At 41.5% G+C, this 15,763-nt stretch overlaps 1 protein-coding gene across 1 annotated transcript; it reads left to right on the top strand.

The window, feature by feature from the left end:
• The first annotated feature begins 12,343 nt into the window (after positions 1 to 12,343).
• LOC103161360 (protein Hikeshi-like) lies at positions 12,344 to 12,586 on the top strand. The gene has a single exon (XM_035450309.1). It carries the CDS (start codon positions 12,344 to 12,346, stop codon positions 12,584 to 12,586), a length of 243 nt encoding a protein of 80 aa, XP_035306200.1.
• Positions 12,587 to 15,763: the final 3,177 nt, after the last annotated feature.

Below are 15,763 nucleotides of genomic sequence, written 5' to 3'. Positions count from 1 at the left end.
ACATGTAGAGGATTGCAGTTAGATCCATATCTATCACCATGCACTAAACTTAAGTCCAAATAGATCAAAGACATCAACATAAATTCAGCCACACTGAACCTCCTAGAAGAGAAGGTAGGTGGTACCCTGGAACAAATTGGTACAGGAGACAGCTTTCTGAACATAACACCATTAGCTCATACATTGAGATGGACAATTAATAAATGGGACCTCCTGAAACTGAGAAGCTTCTGTAAAGCAAAGGACACAGTCAGCAAGACAAAACACCAGCCCACAGACTGGGAAAAGATATTCACCAACCCCACATCTGACAGAGGGCTGATCACCAAAATATACAATGAACTCAGGAAGCTAGCCACCAAAACACCAAACAATGCAATTGAAAGATGGAGTGCAAAACTAAATAGAGAATTCTGAACAGAGGAATCCAAAATGGCTGAAAGACACTTGAGAAAGTGCTCAACATCCTTAGCCATATGGGAAATGCAACTCAAAACCACTCTGAGATACCATCTTACTCCTGTCAGAATGGCTAAAATCAATAACATCAATGGCAATCTATGCTGGAGAGGATGTGGAGAAAGATGAACTCTCCTCCATTGCTGGTGGGCATGCAAACTTTTACAGCCTCTTTGGAAATCAGTTTGGCAGTTTCTTAGGAAAATAGAAATCAGTCTACCTCAAGATCCAGCAATCCCTCTCTTAGGCATATACCCAAAGAATGCACACTCATACAATAAGGGCATATGTTCAACTATATTCATAGCAGCACTATTTGTAAGAGCCAGAACCTGGAAGCAGCCTAGATGCCCCTCAACTGAAGAATGGATAGAGAAAATGTGGTACATTTACACAATGGAATACTACTCAGCAGAAAAAAAACAATGGAGTCTTGAAATTTGCAGGTAAATAAATGGAACTAGAAGAAACCATCCTCAGTGAGGTAATCTGATAACAAAACGATAAACATGGTATGTACTCACTCATTTTTGAATTTTAGACAGAGAGCAAAGGATCATTAGTCTACAGTCCACACTGCCAAAGGAGCTAGGAAACAAGGAAGACCCCAAAAGAAGATTGCATACTCTCTCTCGAAGAGGATGGGGACAAGAACCCCTGACCAAATTGGAGCCCCGGGGCAGGGAATGGAAGGAGAGCCTTCATCCAGTTGCTGTTTGAAGCAGAAACAGGCAACCACAGCTAAGCACTGGACCATACTACTGGAATTCAGTTGTGGAGAAGGAGGAGGGATGAGCAAAGGAGCCAAGATGGGTCTGGAGAGACCTGCAGAAACAGTGGACCTGACCTAGTGAGAGCATGGAGACCCTAGTCATAAAGCTGGGGAAACAGCATTGGATCAAACCAAGCCATCTGAATGTGGGTGCCAGCTAGGAGGCCAAGACAGTCTATGCGGCCTCTAACAGTGGAACCAGTCTTTATCCCTAGAGCACAAATGGACTTTGGGAGCCCATTCCCTATGGAGGGATACTGTTGCAGCCCAGATATGGCAAGGAGGGCCTAGGACCTTCCCCAAACAATATGACAGACTTTGAAGGTCCTTGGTGGAGGCCCTCACTATCCCTGGGGAGGAGTCGGAGGTGGGTTGTGGGGGCTGGTTGGGGAACATTGGAGGGAATGTGGGATGGATATGTAAATATGAGTAATAATTTAATAATTTAAATAAAAAATAGTTGCCGTGGTCATGGCCTCTCTTCACAGCAATAGAAACCCTAATGAAGATGAAAATCTTCTGTCCAGTGTCAGTACTGGAATAAATTCAGATCATCGATTGTTAGTAGTAGTTCTTTCTGGCTCTGTGGTTTTTTCACAGGTGTAGCTTAGTTTGTCTTCATGAAAAGACTCAAGAAGAGCACATGTAGATGTCTGGAGATTTTTCCCTCTTGGCTACTGCTCTGTCCCATTAATTGCACACGTCTCAGCCCCAATGAAGATGGATCATTGTGTTACTCAGCAGGAGTGCTGTACTCTGCTGGGGTTTCCCCTTTCCACACCATTGCTTTAGAAAGTAATCCAGTAGGAAGGCTGAAGCCATCATGGGACCTACTATGTTTATTTTCTGTCTCTAAAGGGATCACAATCCTTTATATTATGTTGCCCAGTGTTTTATAGAGTTCTTTCATATATTTCGTTCTTGTTTATAGTTACTTATGTAATAGGTCAAATCTGCTGTATTTTCTCTCTTATGGTCAGGAGAATTGCTGTCATTTTCAGAATTCTGGGACTTAGTAATTTTTATTCAGTGTATTGTATATTCCTATACTGTGTTATCTCCCAAATGATACATAGAAGGAAATAAAAAGACAGAATCCCTGACCTTAAAGCACATACAATTTTCTCTGATCTAACTTTGTATTTAGCCAACACCTGCTCATGTGGCTTTGAGCCTAACTGTATTTTTTTTATATATACTCAGATTAGAAAAGTCTTCTTTAGTTTCATTATTTACATTAGTTTCCCTCAGTAAGTGAACTCCTCTAAGGATAAGGTCAGTACCCAGCATCATAGTAAGACACAGTAAATAGTCAAGGTGACACATTCTAACTGAATGAGGAAATAAACAGGCGCATATAGAGAAATGGGGGAATGAATGTGTAACACACTGTAGGTGGAAGTTTCCTGTCTCAGAGCTGCTTAATCCCAAATTGTAAGATTAAGGTCTCTTTATTCCAGAAGACACCAAGGTGAAACACAGGCCAGAGCTAGGTTATAGAACCCAGCCAGCGCGGCCAGAACAAAAAGGGACCGGGTCCCCACGTGCAGCCCCTTAAGAAGCTCCCTTACGTCATCCCGGCTTTCCTTCACCACGCCCTTCTGGGCGAGTCCCCGGGTCCACCTGGTACCTGCCCCAGGACTATTGGGCGGGGCTAGGGTGACTCCCTACACCAAATACCCAGTAGCCATTTCCCAAATTGCCACACAGAAGTTTATATTAATTATAAATGCTTGGCCAATAGTTCAGGCTTATTACTAGCTAGCTCTTATATTTTAAGTTAATCCATATTCTGTATTTACACTCTGCCAAGTGGTGGTACCTTTATTTAGCATGGCACATTTATTTCCTGCTCACTCTGTGTCTGGCTGGGGATTCCAGACTCTGCCCTTCTCTTTCTCATCATCCTTAATTTTGTCTGCCCCACCTATACTTCCTGCCTGGCTACTTGCCAGTCAGCATTCTATTGTAACAATATGAGTGACAAATCTTTACCGTTTACAAGAGGATTATTTCACAGCAACATGCCACATGTTAAATGAAGCTGTACTCACTAGAATGCAATTTTTAAAATTTCAAAGGATATATTATGAATGTTAGGAAAATCAAGCCTTGAGGATAAAATGATACTGTGTTGGTATGGTATATGAACAATGTCCTCCCCCTAAAATGTACATGTCTTAATATATTGCCAAGGGGACTTTGTACTTGTAATTAAATTAAGGACTTAAAATGAAAAACTTGGTCTGAATTATTAGGGTAGGCCCGATGCAATCCTAACAAACCTTTAAAAACTAATAAAAGAAAGTACTATGACGAAAACACCACATTACAGTATAGTGAACATGTGACTGCCATTGCTTGCCTTAAAAATCCTTTAAATCTGAAAATGATAAGAAAAGACATTTTATGATATAATCCCCCTAGAACTGTACCTCATTTGTATTTCAAAATCCTCATGAGATCCATTTTAGAATTCTGACCCATGGAACTGTAAGATGATGAATTTCTATTAGGTGATAAGGTTTATCATGATTTGTTATACCAGCAACAGGAAGCTAACACAGCTGAACATGGAGGGCTGATTTGTCTGGACCGACAATGGATTATGGACTGATGCAAGAGTTAGGAATATTTGATGAAATCCCTGTAGGATTTATCAGAATGGGGTTGGCAGCTGAAACTGGGTCTTTCTGGGCAGTGGAAAAAAGGAAACACGAGTAGAACTGGTCTTCAGAAGTCATGTCAGGTATTGGCATGGGCAGATTCAAAACACAAGCCAAATGACCACCATTTTCAAGTCCAGAGACTTGACTCCTTTTCAGCTCATTTTCCGAGCTTGTGTGCAAACATGAATCTCCTTGCAGCAAGGCTTCAAATGAAGTGGCAAATAATCATGTATTTACTTATTTCTTCTCTGTCCAAACTTGTTGACCTACTGATGTTCTCACTACTGTACATATGGGCCTTGTCATCTAGGGAACTAAGTATAATGGAAAACAGATAGTTGTAATATCTGTAATATAGTTGTGGTGAGACAGAGAATAGTCTTAGTCACCATTCTATTGCTGCGAAGAGCTGCTGTGACCTTGGCAACTCTTATAAAAAGAAAGCATTTACTTGGGGCTTACTTATAGTTTTTGAGGTTTCGTCCATTATCATCAGGGCAGGTAGCATGGCAGCATGCAGGCAGACATGGTGCTGGAGAAATAGACTAGAGTTCTATGTCTAGATCCATAGGCAGAAGGAAGAGAGAGAGAGAGAGAGAGGCCTTGCTTGAGCCCTTGAAAACTCAAAGCCCACCCCAGTGACACACTTCCTCCAACAAGGCCACACCTCCTAATCCTTCTAAGTAGTTTCACTTCCTAATGACTAAACATTCAAATGGATGAGCCAGTGGGGGTCTTTCTTGTCCAAACCACCACAGGGTTCTTCATCTCTTTATGTCCCTTCATTTCCTCTTCTTATTTTCAAGGGGAGGGAGTTTTTAATCACAAATATGCAGTAAAGCTTTGTCCTTAAGGATGTTAAATATTAGTAAGAAGGAAGCCATTATAACTTCTCTATGCCAAAGGTCTGAAACTGCTCTAAAGACATTGTGAAGGGCCAGTGAATGGAAAGACTTATCAACACCGCCCTCTGTCCAAAGAATAATCCCCTGTGTTTGCTACATGTAAGGTTCCAATTCATTTGGGGACGTGTTCAGGATAGAGCTGGGACATGATGAGGCTAAAGGAGAGAGAATAGGAATTGTCTTCAGAAATGGGCTTTGTATGGGTCAATTGACTAGCTCTTTTCTAACATCACTGGCAATATCGATGTGTTTATAGTGTTTGTAACTACTGGTTAGAAATGGACCACCATTGTGAACCATTCCTAGGCATTTTGAAAAATAATTATGCTGTTACATGATGTAAGACACGCTAAGTGTTAGACCCCCGGAAAACTCAGGTATCCGGGGGTCCCAGGCCATGACCGAGGTCACCCCAATCACCAGGCAGATTCAAGAGCTTGATGCAAACTGCATGAGGCTTTATTGTAATTTAACGAGCTAACCCCATGTTAGCTCGGGTCTTTCACCCACCCGCCATGGCAGATGGCTCAAAAAAGACTCTGAGAAGCCACAGGAACGAGATCTTATAGGGCAGCGTAAGGGGAGTGTCTAGGGGTACACAGAGGCTCATGATTGGTGTGCCTCCAGGCTTGTAGGGCTTGCCCTGTGTTGATTGGCCAACTGGTTGTTATGGGCCATAGGCCCTCCCAGGGTGGTTGCTATTCTCTGTGCGTCATTACTGTGCACTTGTCGCACTTGTCCGTAAAGTACACCCAGGGTCGTAAAGCATAGCGCCACCAGCTAACTTCTGATTGGTTCCTTGTCATGAAGCAGGCATCTGACTTTCTAGTGTCCAGGACAAGGTCATAGAAGCATGTGTTCGGCCGCTATGACTACCGAAAGGGGAGCTGGTCCCTTCACTAAGTATTAAAAGAAGGGGAAACAAAAAAAGCAGAGGATCTGTCAGTGTTATCAAAGAACTACCAACCATGATTCACACTCCCCACTTCTATCTCTACAAAGAGCTCAGAACTTGATATTCCAACCATCAGCACCTAACATACTTGTCTTAATGTCATTCTTCTTTTAAAAAAATTACATGTATGTGTTTTTTGCATATATGTATATCTGTGCACGAACTTCATGTGTGCTGCCTAAGGAACAAGAAGAAGTGTCAGTTTCCCTTGGATGACGGAGTTACAGATTGTCATGAGCCACCATGTGTGTGCTAGGACTTGAACATGGGTCCTCCGAAAGAGCAAACAGTGCTGTTAGTTAAACCATCTTTGTAGTCCCAACATTCTCTCTCTCTCTCTCTCTCTCTCTCTCTCTCTCTCTCTCTCTCTCTCTCTCTCTCTCTCTCCCTCTCTCTCTCTCTTTCTCTCTCTCTCTCTCTCTCTCTCTGTGTGTGTGTATTGTATGTGTATGTGTACATGAGACAGCACACGTGTAGAAGTCAGAGAACACATGGTATCAATTCTTATCTCCTACCATGTGGGTTCCAAGGACATTTATCCAATGATCCATATCACCAGCCTAAACATTGTTCTACCAGGCATTATTTTGTTGTGTAACCTTGAACAAACCTTTTCTAATTCCTGAGTCTCAATTTCCCTTCTCTAACATGATGAAATGGTCTTCTAGTTAGCTTCAGATGTCAAGGTGACAGACACAGCTCAGAGTTATCTGAGGGAGTCTCATGTGATGAGTTGCCTTGATCAGGTTGGTAGTAGTCACGTCTGTGGGGGTATTTCCTTGGCAATTGATGTTGGGAGTCCTAGGCCACTATGATCAGCCCCATCTCTAGGCAGGGGGTCCTGAACTGTATGCAAGAAAACTAACTAAGCACGAGCCAGTGATCAAGACAGCATGCATCACTCCTCCTTGCCTTCTGCTTTCCAGTTGGTGCATAATTTCCTCTTCTGACTTCCCTTGTTGATGGGTTGAGAGCTGGACCTGTAAGCCAAATAAACCCTTTCCTACCCAGATGACTTTTGATAAGTGCTTTTTATCACAGCAACAGAAAGGAAACTAGGATAAATGGAATAGGTTTCATTGGTATGTGTCTTGAAAGATGTGCTATTCAAGTTTGTATCACTGAACAATACCACCTCCTCCAGTGCAAATAATAACCTTGTCTTTAATGATCAATAGTTGGCAAATCCAGTTAAAAGCATAAAACCTAAAACCTTCTGTTTTCTGACAGCCCTCCCTTGGGCAGAGCACCTTGGGCAGCATAGTCTTACAAATGCCAAGTACTTACTTTCTTGTTGACTGTTAGGACTTTTTTCAGGCAAGCTCTTGCTATGTGTTCCAGAATGACCTAAAACTCACCATCTTCCCACACAGCCTCATCTTTCAAGTACCATCCATGCAGCACAGAGTGATAATTGACTTATGCCCGGGACTAGAAATGATGCCAGCCTAAAAATATATCAGTCCATATGGAGACTGTAGGGACATATGGGAGCATCAAGGTTTTGTCAGGAAAACCAGGCCCAAGAACTTGCTGAACACACCAGACCAAGGAAAAGGCATAACTTTTCACCTGGACACTATAAAGAGGCAGACCTCTAATACTATGATAGCAACAGCTCCCATCAGCCTGCCATCTATCCACCGTGTGTGTGTGTGTGTGTGTGTGTGTGTGTGTGTGTGTGTGTGTGTGTGTGCTAAATACCTAGGAAAATTGTGAAAAGGCTGCTGATTTCAGAGAAGCTTAGGAGCAAAGATCTGATCTAGATGTGAGGAAAAGTCTGTAGTAGATCAGTTAAAAGCCTTGTGACCTGTAAGTTTACAGCTGTTCAGACACACAAGCTGTTCAATGTAAACTGAAAAAAAAATGTAATGGCTTTCCTTAATGGCAGACTATGCTGAGTATCAGTTTGAAGTGAACTGAGAGTCACAGGCAGAAGAAACTATACTCAAGCTGGAACCTAGGAACAGAAGCAGACGTCCTTCACAGTGGCAATTTTCCTGGATAAGGCTCTCATGTCAAGGACTGGGTCAGCTTGTTCCTTCATATATTGTCCCAGATAGGGAAATTGCATCTAGTGTTATTGATAAACTCTTGTGTCTAGTGTTTCTGATGGGATTTGATATATTGTTGACAAGTATTGTCATTTACTAGAGTGCTAGCAGGTGGTCGTTGTTTACTTGTCTATACAAGATGTAGCATCATTCTTCCTTGTCACTTATACTCAAAGTGAAATAGCTCATGTTAAGACAGTTGCTTTGCAGAATGGATTATTTCAAGGCTAAGTACAGCCTGAAAGCTGCTATTCTATATAATATAGGTTAACCTAGATTGGGCCCCACCTTTTCTCTTCCCTAAATATTAGGTCAGAAATAACAAAAATGCTCAGTCTCTTCTGAAGGGACAAGCAGAATGTGGTGTATGCATAGAATTGAGTATTCTAAAGTTGCAGAAAGGAATGCAATATTGGCACGTGTTCCAACATGGACAAACCTCTAAGCATCTTAACTGAAAACTCTGGGTATGTCCCACAAAGCTCATCTTCTTAAATGTATAGCTTTAATAGCTCTCAGTTTTCATTTTTGTCTTCCAGAGACAAGGTCTGCGGGAGGAGCTCAGGCTGGTTTTAAACTTGCTACATAGTTGAGGCTGGCCTTCAACTCCTGATATTTCTCCTATCTCCCCGACCCCGAGTGCTAGAAAATTTGTTTTGTAATTGTCACCACAGTCAAGTTAGAACATTTTTATCACTGTAGAAAGAAACAGTGTATGGTGTGTCTTGTTTGACAGTGAAACTGTTACAATATAAAGCTGGGCATTTTAAGTTTGAAGGTCAAATAGAAATATTGGGCTTGTGAACCAGAAAATTAGGAGGAGATATCCAAGCTGAGAGCATAGATATGGGGCATTTTTCTGGTGGCAGGGATTATTGCAAGTTTATTTTTCATTTGATTCTAATGAAGATTCAGATTCTATATAGCGCTGCATTAAAGGCATGTTAGTAAGGATTTAATAATGCAAGGGAAATGCCATCCGTGTGGACTCTAAAGAGACTTCTGATGAAGTCACTCTAACTCTATAAGCCTAACGATCCAACAGCCCCGACTTGTAGTTTCTGCTTCCGAGGGATCTGTGCATATGCTTCACACAGCAAGAAGACGTTTCTCCTCTTTAACAACAAGTGTTGTCTTGTAAGGGAGACTAAATACTGTGATCATGTTGTGCCAGGAGCATGTCAACCAGGTCGTGTGAGCACAGTAGAGGTACACATAACGTTTGAGGGAATCTCAGTAAAGATGATTCCCAGGAGATGTGGTAACAGCTGGGACATATGGGAGGAATAAGATGCATTATTAGTACTTTCTCCTTCAAACACCCAGGGGCCCCCGCTGACTTGTGCAAACTCTGGAGCCCAGCGATTATGTTTGCTTTATATCCCCATTGCTCCCAATATAAACCATTCTGATCACAGGAGCTGGCCCATACTAATAAATATTTAGCAAAATTTTGGAGACATAAAACTGGAATATCTTATCTCTCTCTCTGATGGATCTATCATAAAAATAACTTAGAACTGACAAATAGTCTCACTACTAAAGTTCAAAGCAAGCAGAGCTACATTTATGTGCCTTGGTGATCCCTGACATGGAAACACCTCCTTGTTGAGCTTTGTAGAAAAAAAGTCTGTTATATATCAGTAGAAATAGCATAGTCCTGGATTCCAGTCATAGAGAGGGAGGAGTGATAATATGAGCAAAGGGGTCAAGACCATGTTGGGGAAACCCACAGAAACAGCTGACCTGAGCAAGTGGGAGCTCACAGACTCCAGACTGACAGCTGGGGAAGCAGCATAGGACTGAACGAGGCCCCTGTACTTGGGTGTCATTTGAGGGGCTTGGGCAGTTTTTAGGGCCACTAGCAATGGAACCCGTATTTATCCCTAGTGCATGAACTTTTATTTTTTTTGGAGCTCACTCCCTATGGGGGGGTACCTTGCTCATTCTACATATATGGGGAGGACCTTGGTCTTGCCTCAAGTGACGTGACAGACTTTGATGATACCCCATGGGACGTCCCACCCTCTCTGAGGAGTGGAGGGGTGTGGTGTGGGGAGAAGGTGGGGGGAGCGGGAGGACGGGAGGGAGAGGGAACTGGGATTCGTATGTAAAATAAGATTGTTGTAAAAATAAGAAAATTTGAAAATAGAAAAAAAGAAATTGTATAGACACTTGGCCACCATAGATTTTTTTCCCCTTCAGACACCTGTAAACAATGACTACAGGAAGTTCTCAAGCAAGCATGTTGACTGAGATCACAATGAATCAATTGGATAATCTACCTAATCCAGCCCAGATGTCATTTCTGTCCATATTACTCAGGTGATTGCCTGAATCCTTTGATTGCGTTTTGACTTGATTAACATTCATGCCTGTCAACTTGTCACTGACAGGTAAACATGATTTGGATTGATGTGTTTCAATAGAAAGGAGTGTATATACTTGAATTCTTGTTTCAGTTCTCTAAATCACATTAACTCTTGTAAGTTGGGCCTTGGCATGTAGCTCACTTGTAGAAGGATTGCTTAATATTCATGGATCCCAAGGTTCAACCTTCTGCATTGCCAGGAGTAGGATCCCTTAACTGAAATATGTTGCTTCCTGTGGAATACATAAACTGTTATTACTGCTCTATCAATGTATGGCACAATGGGTAATTTATAAACAAAAATATCTGCCAGGGTTCAGAAAGATGGAATCCCAGAAAGAAGATGCTGGGAGATTTGGTGTCCCATAAGAGCTTGCTGACCACACCTACAATAGCTTCTTCCGGATGTATCCTTGCTTGTTAGAAGGGAAATAGGATAGATACTGTGTGCTTATTTGGTGGATGGAATTCCCGGAAAAGGACAACTTCCCTCAAACTTTTTATAAGGACACAAATTATACCCAGAAAGGTAGAGACATATCAACCCCCTAAATGCCCTGATCGTACAGTGCTGCTACATTGAAGATTAGCTTTCAACGTGAATTTTGGAGGAACATGAACTTTCAAACCATAGGAAAAGCTAAACAGCCGCAATTGAATGGTGACACTTTTATATATCCAGGTCAAACATTTAAATGTTGATGTCATCTTGTAGATAAAGGCAGAGGAGAAATGAGAAATTAAAATACACAGGACTTAGAGCTGGAGAGATGGCTCATTGGTTACAAGCATTGGCTACTCTTCCCAAGGACCCAAGTTCAATTCCCATCACCTGTATTGCAGTTCATAACTGTCTGTAACTCCAGTTCCAGGTAATATTTTTCTGGCCTCTGAGGGCACCAGGCATACAAGGGGTACAAAAGCATACATGCAGGCAAAACACCTATACACAAAAAGTATATTCACAGGACTAAATTCATTCAACTAGAATCTAAGCATTCAACAGAAAGTGTAAAGGAAACCCTAAGAAGTGTGGTTCTTGGAATGAAATTTGGGACCTGAGTCTCATTTCTCTGGAAAAGTAAGGTACTACATTTTTGAAATATGGGGATACTGATGTCCAGTTTTGCCCCAGAAAAGAACAACTTTATATTAGGCCATATAAAAGTGCATAGGTGACATTTCCTGGAGACATATACATGTGCCTGTGCACGTGTGTGCACACCTATGCATATCTTCATGCAACCCAGTGATACCAAGAAGAGCACTGAGAGGGCCAGCTCAAGTCAGTCTACATAATATTTTTAGAAACAATAACCCCAAAAGGGTATAGCTATTTCTAATTTTGATGTGGCAGTAGGCTCTCAAAGGGTCAATGGCAGTTGGTTATAAAACAGGAAATGGCCCACGTGAAACAGGCAACAAGGAAACACTGCAGATCGATGAACTGACCCATCAGAGAAGGGGCTCTCAACCTTGGCACTATGAAATTTGGTTCATGTTATTCCCTGTTTCAGGGAGCTGTCCTGTGTATTGTAGCAGGCAGAGTGTCTGCCTGGCTTCTATTCATTCCATACCACTCACATTTCTCCACTAGTATCAAACAAAAATGTGTTCAGACACAGGCACAAATCTTCCAAGAAGTGAAAATCCCTGACTGTGAAGTAGTGCATCAGAGAATGGCAGGACTGTCAGGTGGATTGACTCTCAGGGAAGCAGGTTGACCCGCAGGTGTTTTGAGGACATGCTTTTTGTACCCTTCATTTAGATGTGTTGGAAGCAATCGAGCAGACAACTGAGAAAACAGAAAGTCAATATTCAGGAGAACATGCTGAGCATGACAGCCTGTGTGTCCTCCTCCCTATAAGTCAGGAGGAGATAATTCTGTCAAGTGGGAAGCTTTAGATTCTGATAGACCTGTCCCTAACCACAACTCCCAGTTCCTCTGTGAATGTTAGTTTCCTCAACTGTATACACATGTATTTTATTTTTATTAATTCACTAATTAACAATTAAGTTGTTGGAGACAGGGTTTCTCTGTGTAGCTTTGGAGGCTGTCCTGGAACTAGCTCTTGTAGACCAAGCTGGTCTTGAACTCACAGAGATGTGCCTGCCTCATGCCTCCGGAGGAGCAGGAAGCGAACACCTACTTGGAGCCATGAATATTGTTCGAACTCCATCTGTTGCTCAGATTGACATTTTGGAGGAATTGTTGGCCAGTCTGGCTCAGCAGACTCTTGTGCGCAGTGCTGCTGTGTCCTCGGTTGACTCATTCATGCAGTTCACACAGAAGATGTTGGACAGCTTCTACAATTTTGCTTCATCACTTGCTCTCTCTCAGGCCCAGATGACACCAAATCCGTATGAAATGATCATCTCAGCAAATGTGGTTCTGAAATGATATGAAAACTTTCAAAGATGCCTAGCACAGAACCCTCTCTTTTGGAAAACATAATTTGAGTAAAATAATTTGTCATGTCATTTAAAAGCATGAAGTTAAAGGGGTCATGAAGCCTACCTTTCAAAACTGCTTAGTGACTATGAAACTTACATAAAACCCTTAGAAACATTAGAAACATTGAGCAAGGAAAATGTTCAATATTAATGACCCTTTCTCTTATAAGTGTGAAATACTTCTTGGAGGCAAACATTTTGTATTGGCTCTCATTCATTTCTTAAAATAAATCCTACTCACAGTAGTTGTATTTGAAAAGCCATCGAATGTGTAACCTTTTTGTTCATTCTCACAGTCCTTTGCTAGCGTAGTTAACTTTGTTGTTTGGTTTGTTTTAAGGATCTTATTTGGCCCAGGACAGCCAGTAGCTAAGTGGATTACAGGCTCGATTCACTGTATCCTGCTTAGAGTAGTTAACTTTAAGTCAAGTATTTCAGAATTGGGGAACTTCAGAAAAACATGTCAGATATGAACACGTCAGATATGTGTTTTAAGATAGGAAAATTATCTTCAGGGTTTTTTTCTTCTCTCCACCCACCACTTCCCTCCCCCCGGGGGTGTGTGGGTGTGTGTGTTGGTTTTGAGACAGTCTCATGTGGCCCAGGCTACTCTCAAAACTCCCTCTGTAGCTAAGAATGCCCTTGAACTCCTGATGCCCAACCCCTGCCTCTGGAGTGCTGGCATTACAGAGATATACCACCATCTTTTGGTTTCAGGGAGTATTCTTAAGATTAGCAAGCTTGTTGTTTTTCAATCAAGAAAGATTGGTTGTCTGCTTTTATATCTTCAGATTGATGTACATTTTTATTTAATAAAATTTCTATGTTTATTACCAGTGAACTTTTATTGAACAGTGTTAACATTAGTAGGCAGTTGTGTGCAGAATGCAGGACTCAGTACCTTTGCATATGAAGACAGAGCCATTTGTCTCATTTAAAAAGGACTCGTACCAGTGAAACACATTGGCTGAAGACCACCAAGATCTCATCTGTAATCAAAGCTGAATAAATATATTAGCTTACTCAATGAAGAGTCATGTACAGCAGAGGAGCCACAGGGTCCCTATATAGGAAGGGAACCTAACAGTTTTGGAGCTTTGAGTTAATTTTGTGCTCTTTTGGCAGATAATTCTAAAATATTGGAAAATAGCTTACTGATGATACAGTGTTTTTTGTCTTTAAAAGATGAAAGATTAAATGATATGTATTAACAGTGTATTTAAAAATACAAACCTGTGCAAAATTATTTGTGAGATCACTTTGTGGTCTTTTGTTGAGATAAGGATCTAGTTTAACTGCACCCCCGACCCTGCCCTTTGGTAATTTCTTGCATTCTCAGCGTTTGGTATGACTCTGCATATGGTATGACTTATTTTCAATTCTCCTCTGGCCTTCTTCATCCAGAAGCCTAGGTTACTCGGTTTTGATTGTGTATAGCGATTATGCTCAATCCTTCTTGTTAATAAATGGTTGTTGTTCAGTCATGTACTTTGACAGTGGCTATATAAAAACTACTTGACAAAAAAAAAATAGGCATGCACCACCACTGCCCAGTCTATTTTCATTTATTTTTGTGACTAATATTTTTTCTGAGACATGATCTTGCTGTTGTAACCCAGGATGACCTGTCTTAGCCCCTGAAGTGCTGGGATTATAGCACCATATCTAGCTTAATTTTGATATCTGTAATGATAAGAAGGTGCATCTTCTAAGATGGAATGTTGGTTCATCTGCTAGAACAACAAAGGAGCTAGCTCAGCAAGAGAGGAGATCAGAGACAGCGCTGAAATAAAACAGACAAGCGTAGTTTGGAGTTCCTAAGGGCTCACTAGACCAAAGAGAAAGAGCTGAAAAAGGAGGGGAAAGGAGCCAGTAAACTGGTGTATATGCCCTAGACTAATCCCCACGATTACCAGAGCTGCATGAAAGCAACCTCTCTCTCTCTCTCTCTCTCTCTCTCTCTCTCTCTCTCTCTCTCTCTCTGTGTGTGTGTGTGTGTGTGTGTGTGTGTGTGGAGACTGAACACATGCTGGTTTTCAGATTGGGGTTGTGGCTGTGTGGAGAGAAAGCACACCGGGACATGGGGAGCTCAGGAAGTAGAGGAGTCATCCAGAGTCATGGAAAATGTGGATTGAATTTCACCATCCATTCCAGTGGGTTTTAAGTGTTGGAGTAAATTCAATTTGGAGTGAATCAATTTAGAAAAGGACAAAGTGATATTGATAATAAATGGGAGTGAAAACACCTTCTCAGGCTATGTGAGGATGAGAGACAATGGAAGTAGACAGCAAGTGAACTAGGTCTAGCACATACTGCAGAATAGAATAAATGGTACCTATAGTCAAGGCAGATAATTCTGAAACTTAGCTAGAATAGATGTAATCCAATCAAGTAGTTATGCTGGGTGTGGTGGTGCATGCCTTTAATATCAGCACTTGGGAGGCAGAGGCTGATGGATGTCTGAGAGTTCAAGGTCAGATTGGCCTATACAGCAATTCCCAGGCCAGCCAAGGCTACACAGTGGAATTCTGCCTTAAAAAACAATATAAACAAACTACTTGGGGTGGTTCTATTTGAGCTGCCATATGACATTAGGCACTCAGTGACCATCTCATCCTGCCTCTTCTGTGACTTGGGAAATCCTGCAGACTCAGATTTTGCCTGCTCTAAATCCTGGTCCTTTGCTCTCCATGGCTTTTCTTTGACATGTATCTTCCTGTTTACTGCAACTGTCAAAGATTATTGCTGTGTCTTTGTCCTTTTCTCGAGCACCCAGCCATTCCTAGAACTTAGTGTGTGACTCTCAACTAAAGTCAGAATCCTTTGATTTCCTCCTTTGATCTGTTCATTAGACCTCGGATCTTTACACACAAAACTGCTGACAACTGCATTTTATTAACTTTTCTCCCAAGTTTTAGTCGTAGCACTAAAATACAATCCCAATATACCCCTGAAATTGTTTTAAAAATCTATCATCGATGTGTTTTTACAGTTACTATAGTGGTAAAATTGGCTCTCAACAGCATTATTACAATTTTCCTGTACTTAGAGAATGTATTTGATTCATGTTTTAAAGCCAAACAAGGGGGAGAAAGTAAATAAAATTACTGCCATCAACACTACT

Source organism: Cricetulus griseus, chromosome X (genome assembly GCF_003668045.3).
Source record: "Cricetulus griseus strain 17A/GY chromosome X, alternate assembly CriGri-PICRH-1.0, whole genome shotgun sequence".
NCBI lineage: Eukaryota > Metazoa > Chordata > Mammalia > Rodentia > Cricetidae > Cricetulus > Cricetulus griseus.
Note: the sequence above shows the minus strand (reverse complement) of the source record. Positions and strands in the feature narration are given on the sequence as shown.

Excerpts from the sequence above, each read along its gene's own strand:
- LOC103161360 (XM_035450309.1), top strand. The coding sequence starts at position 12,344 with ATGAATATTGTTCGAACTCCATCTGTTGCTCAGATTGACATTTTGGAG.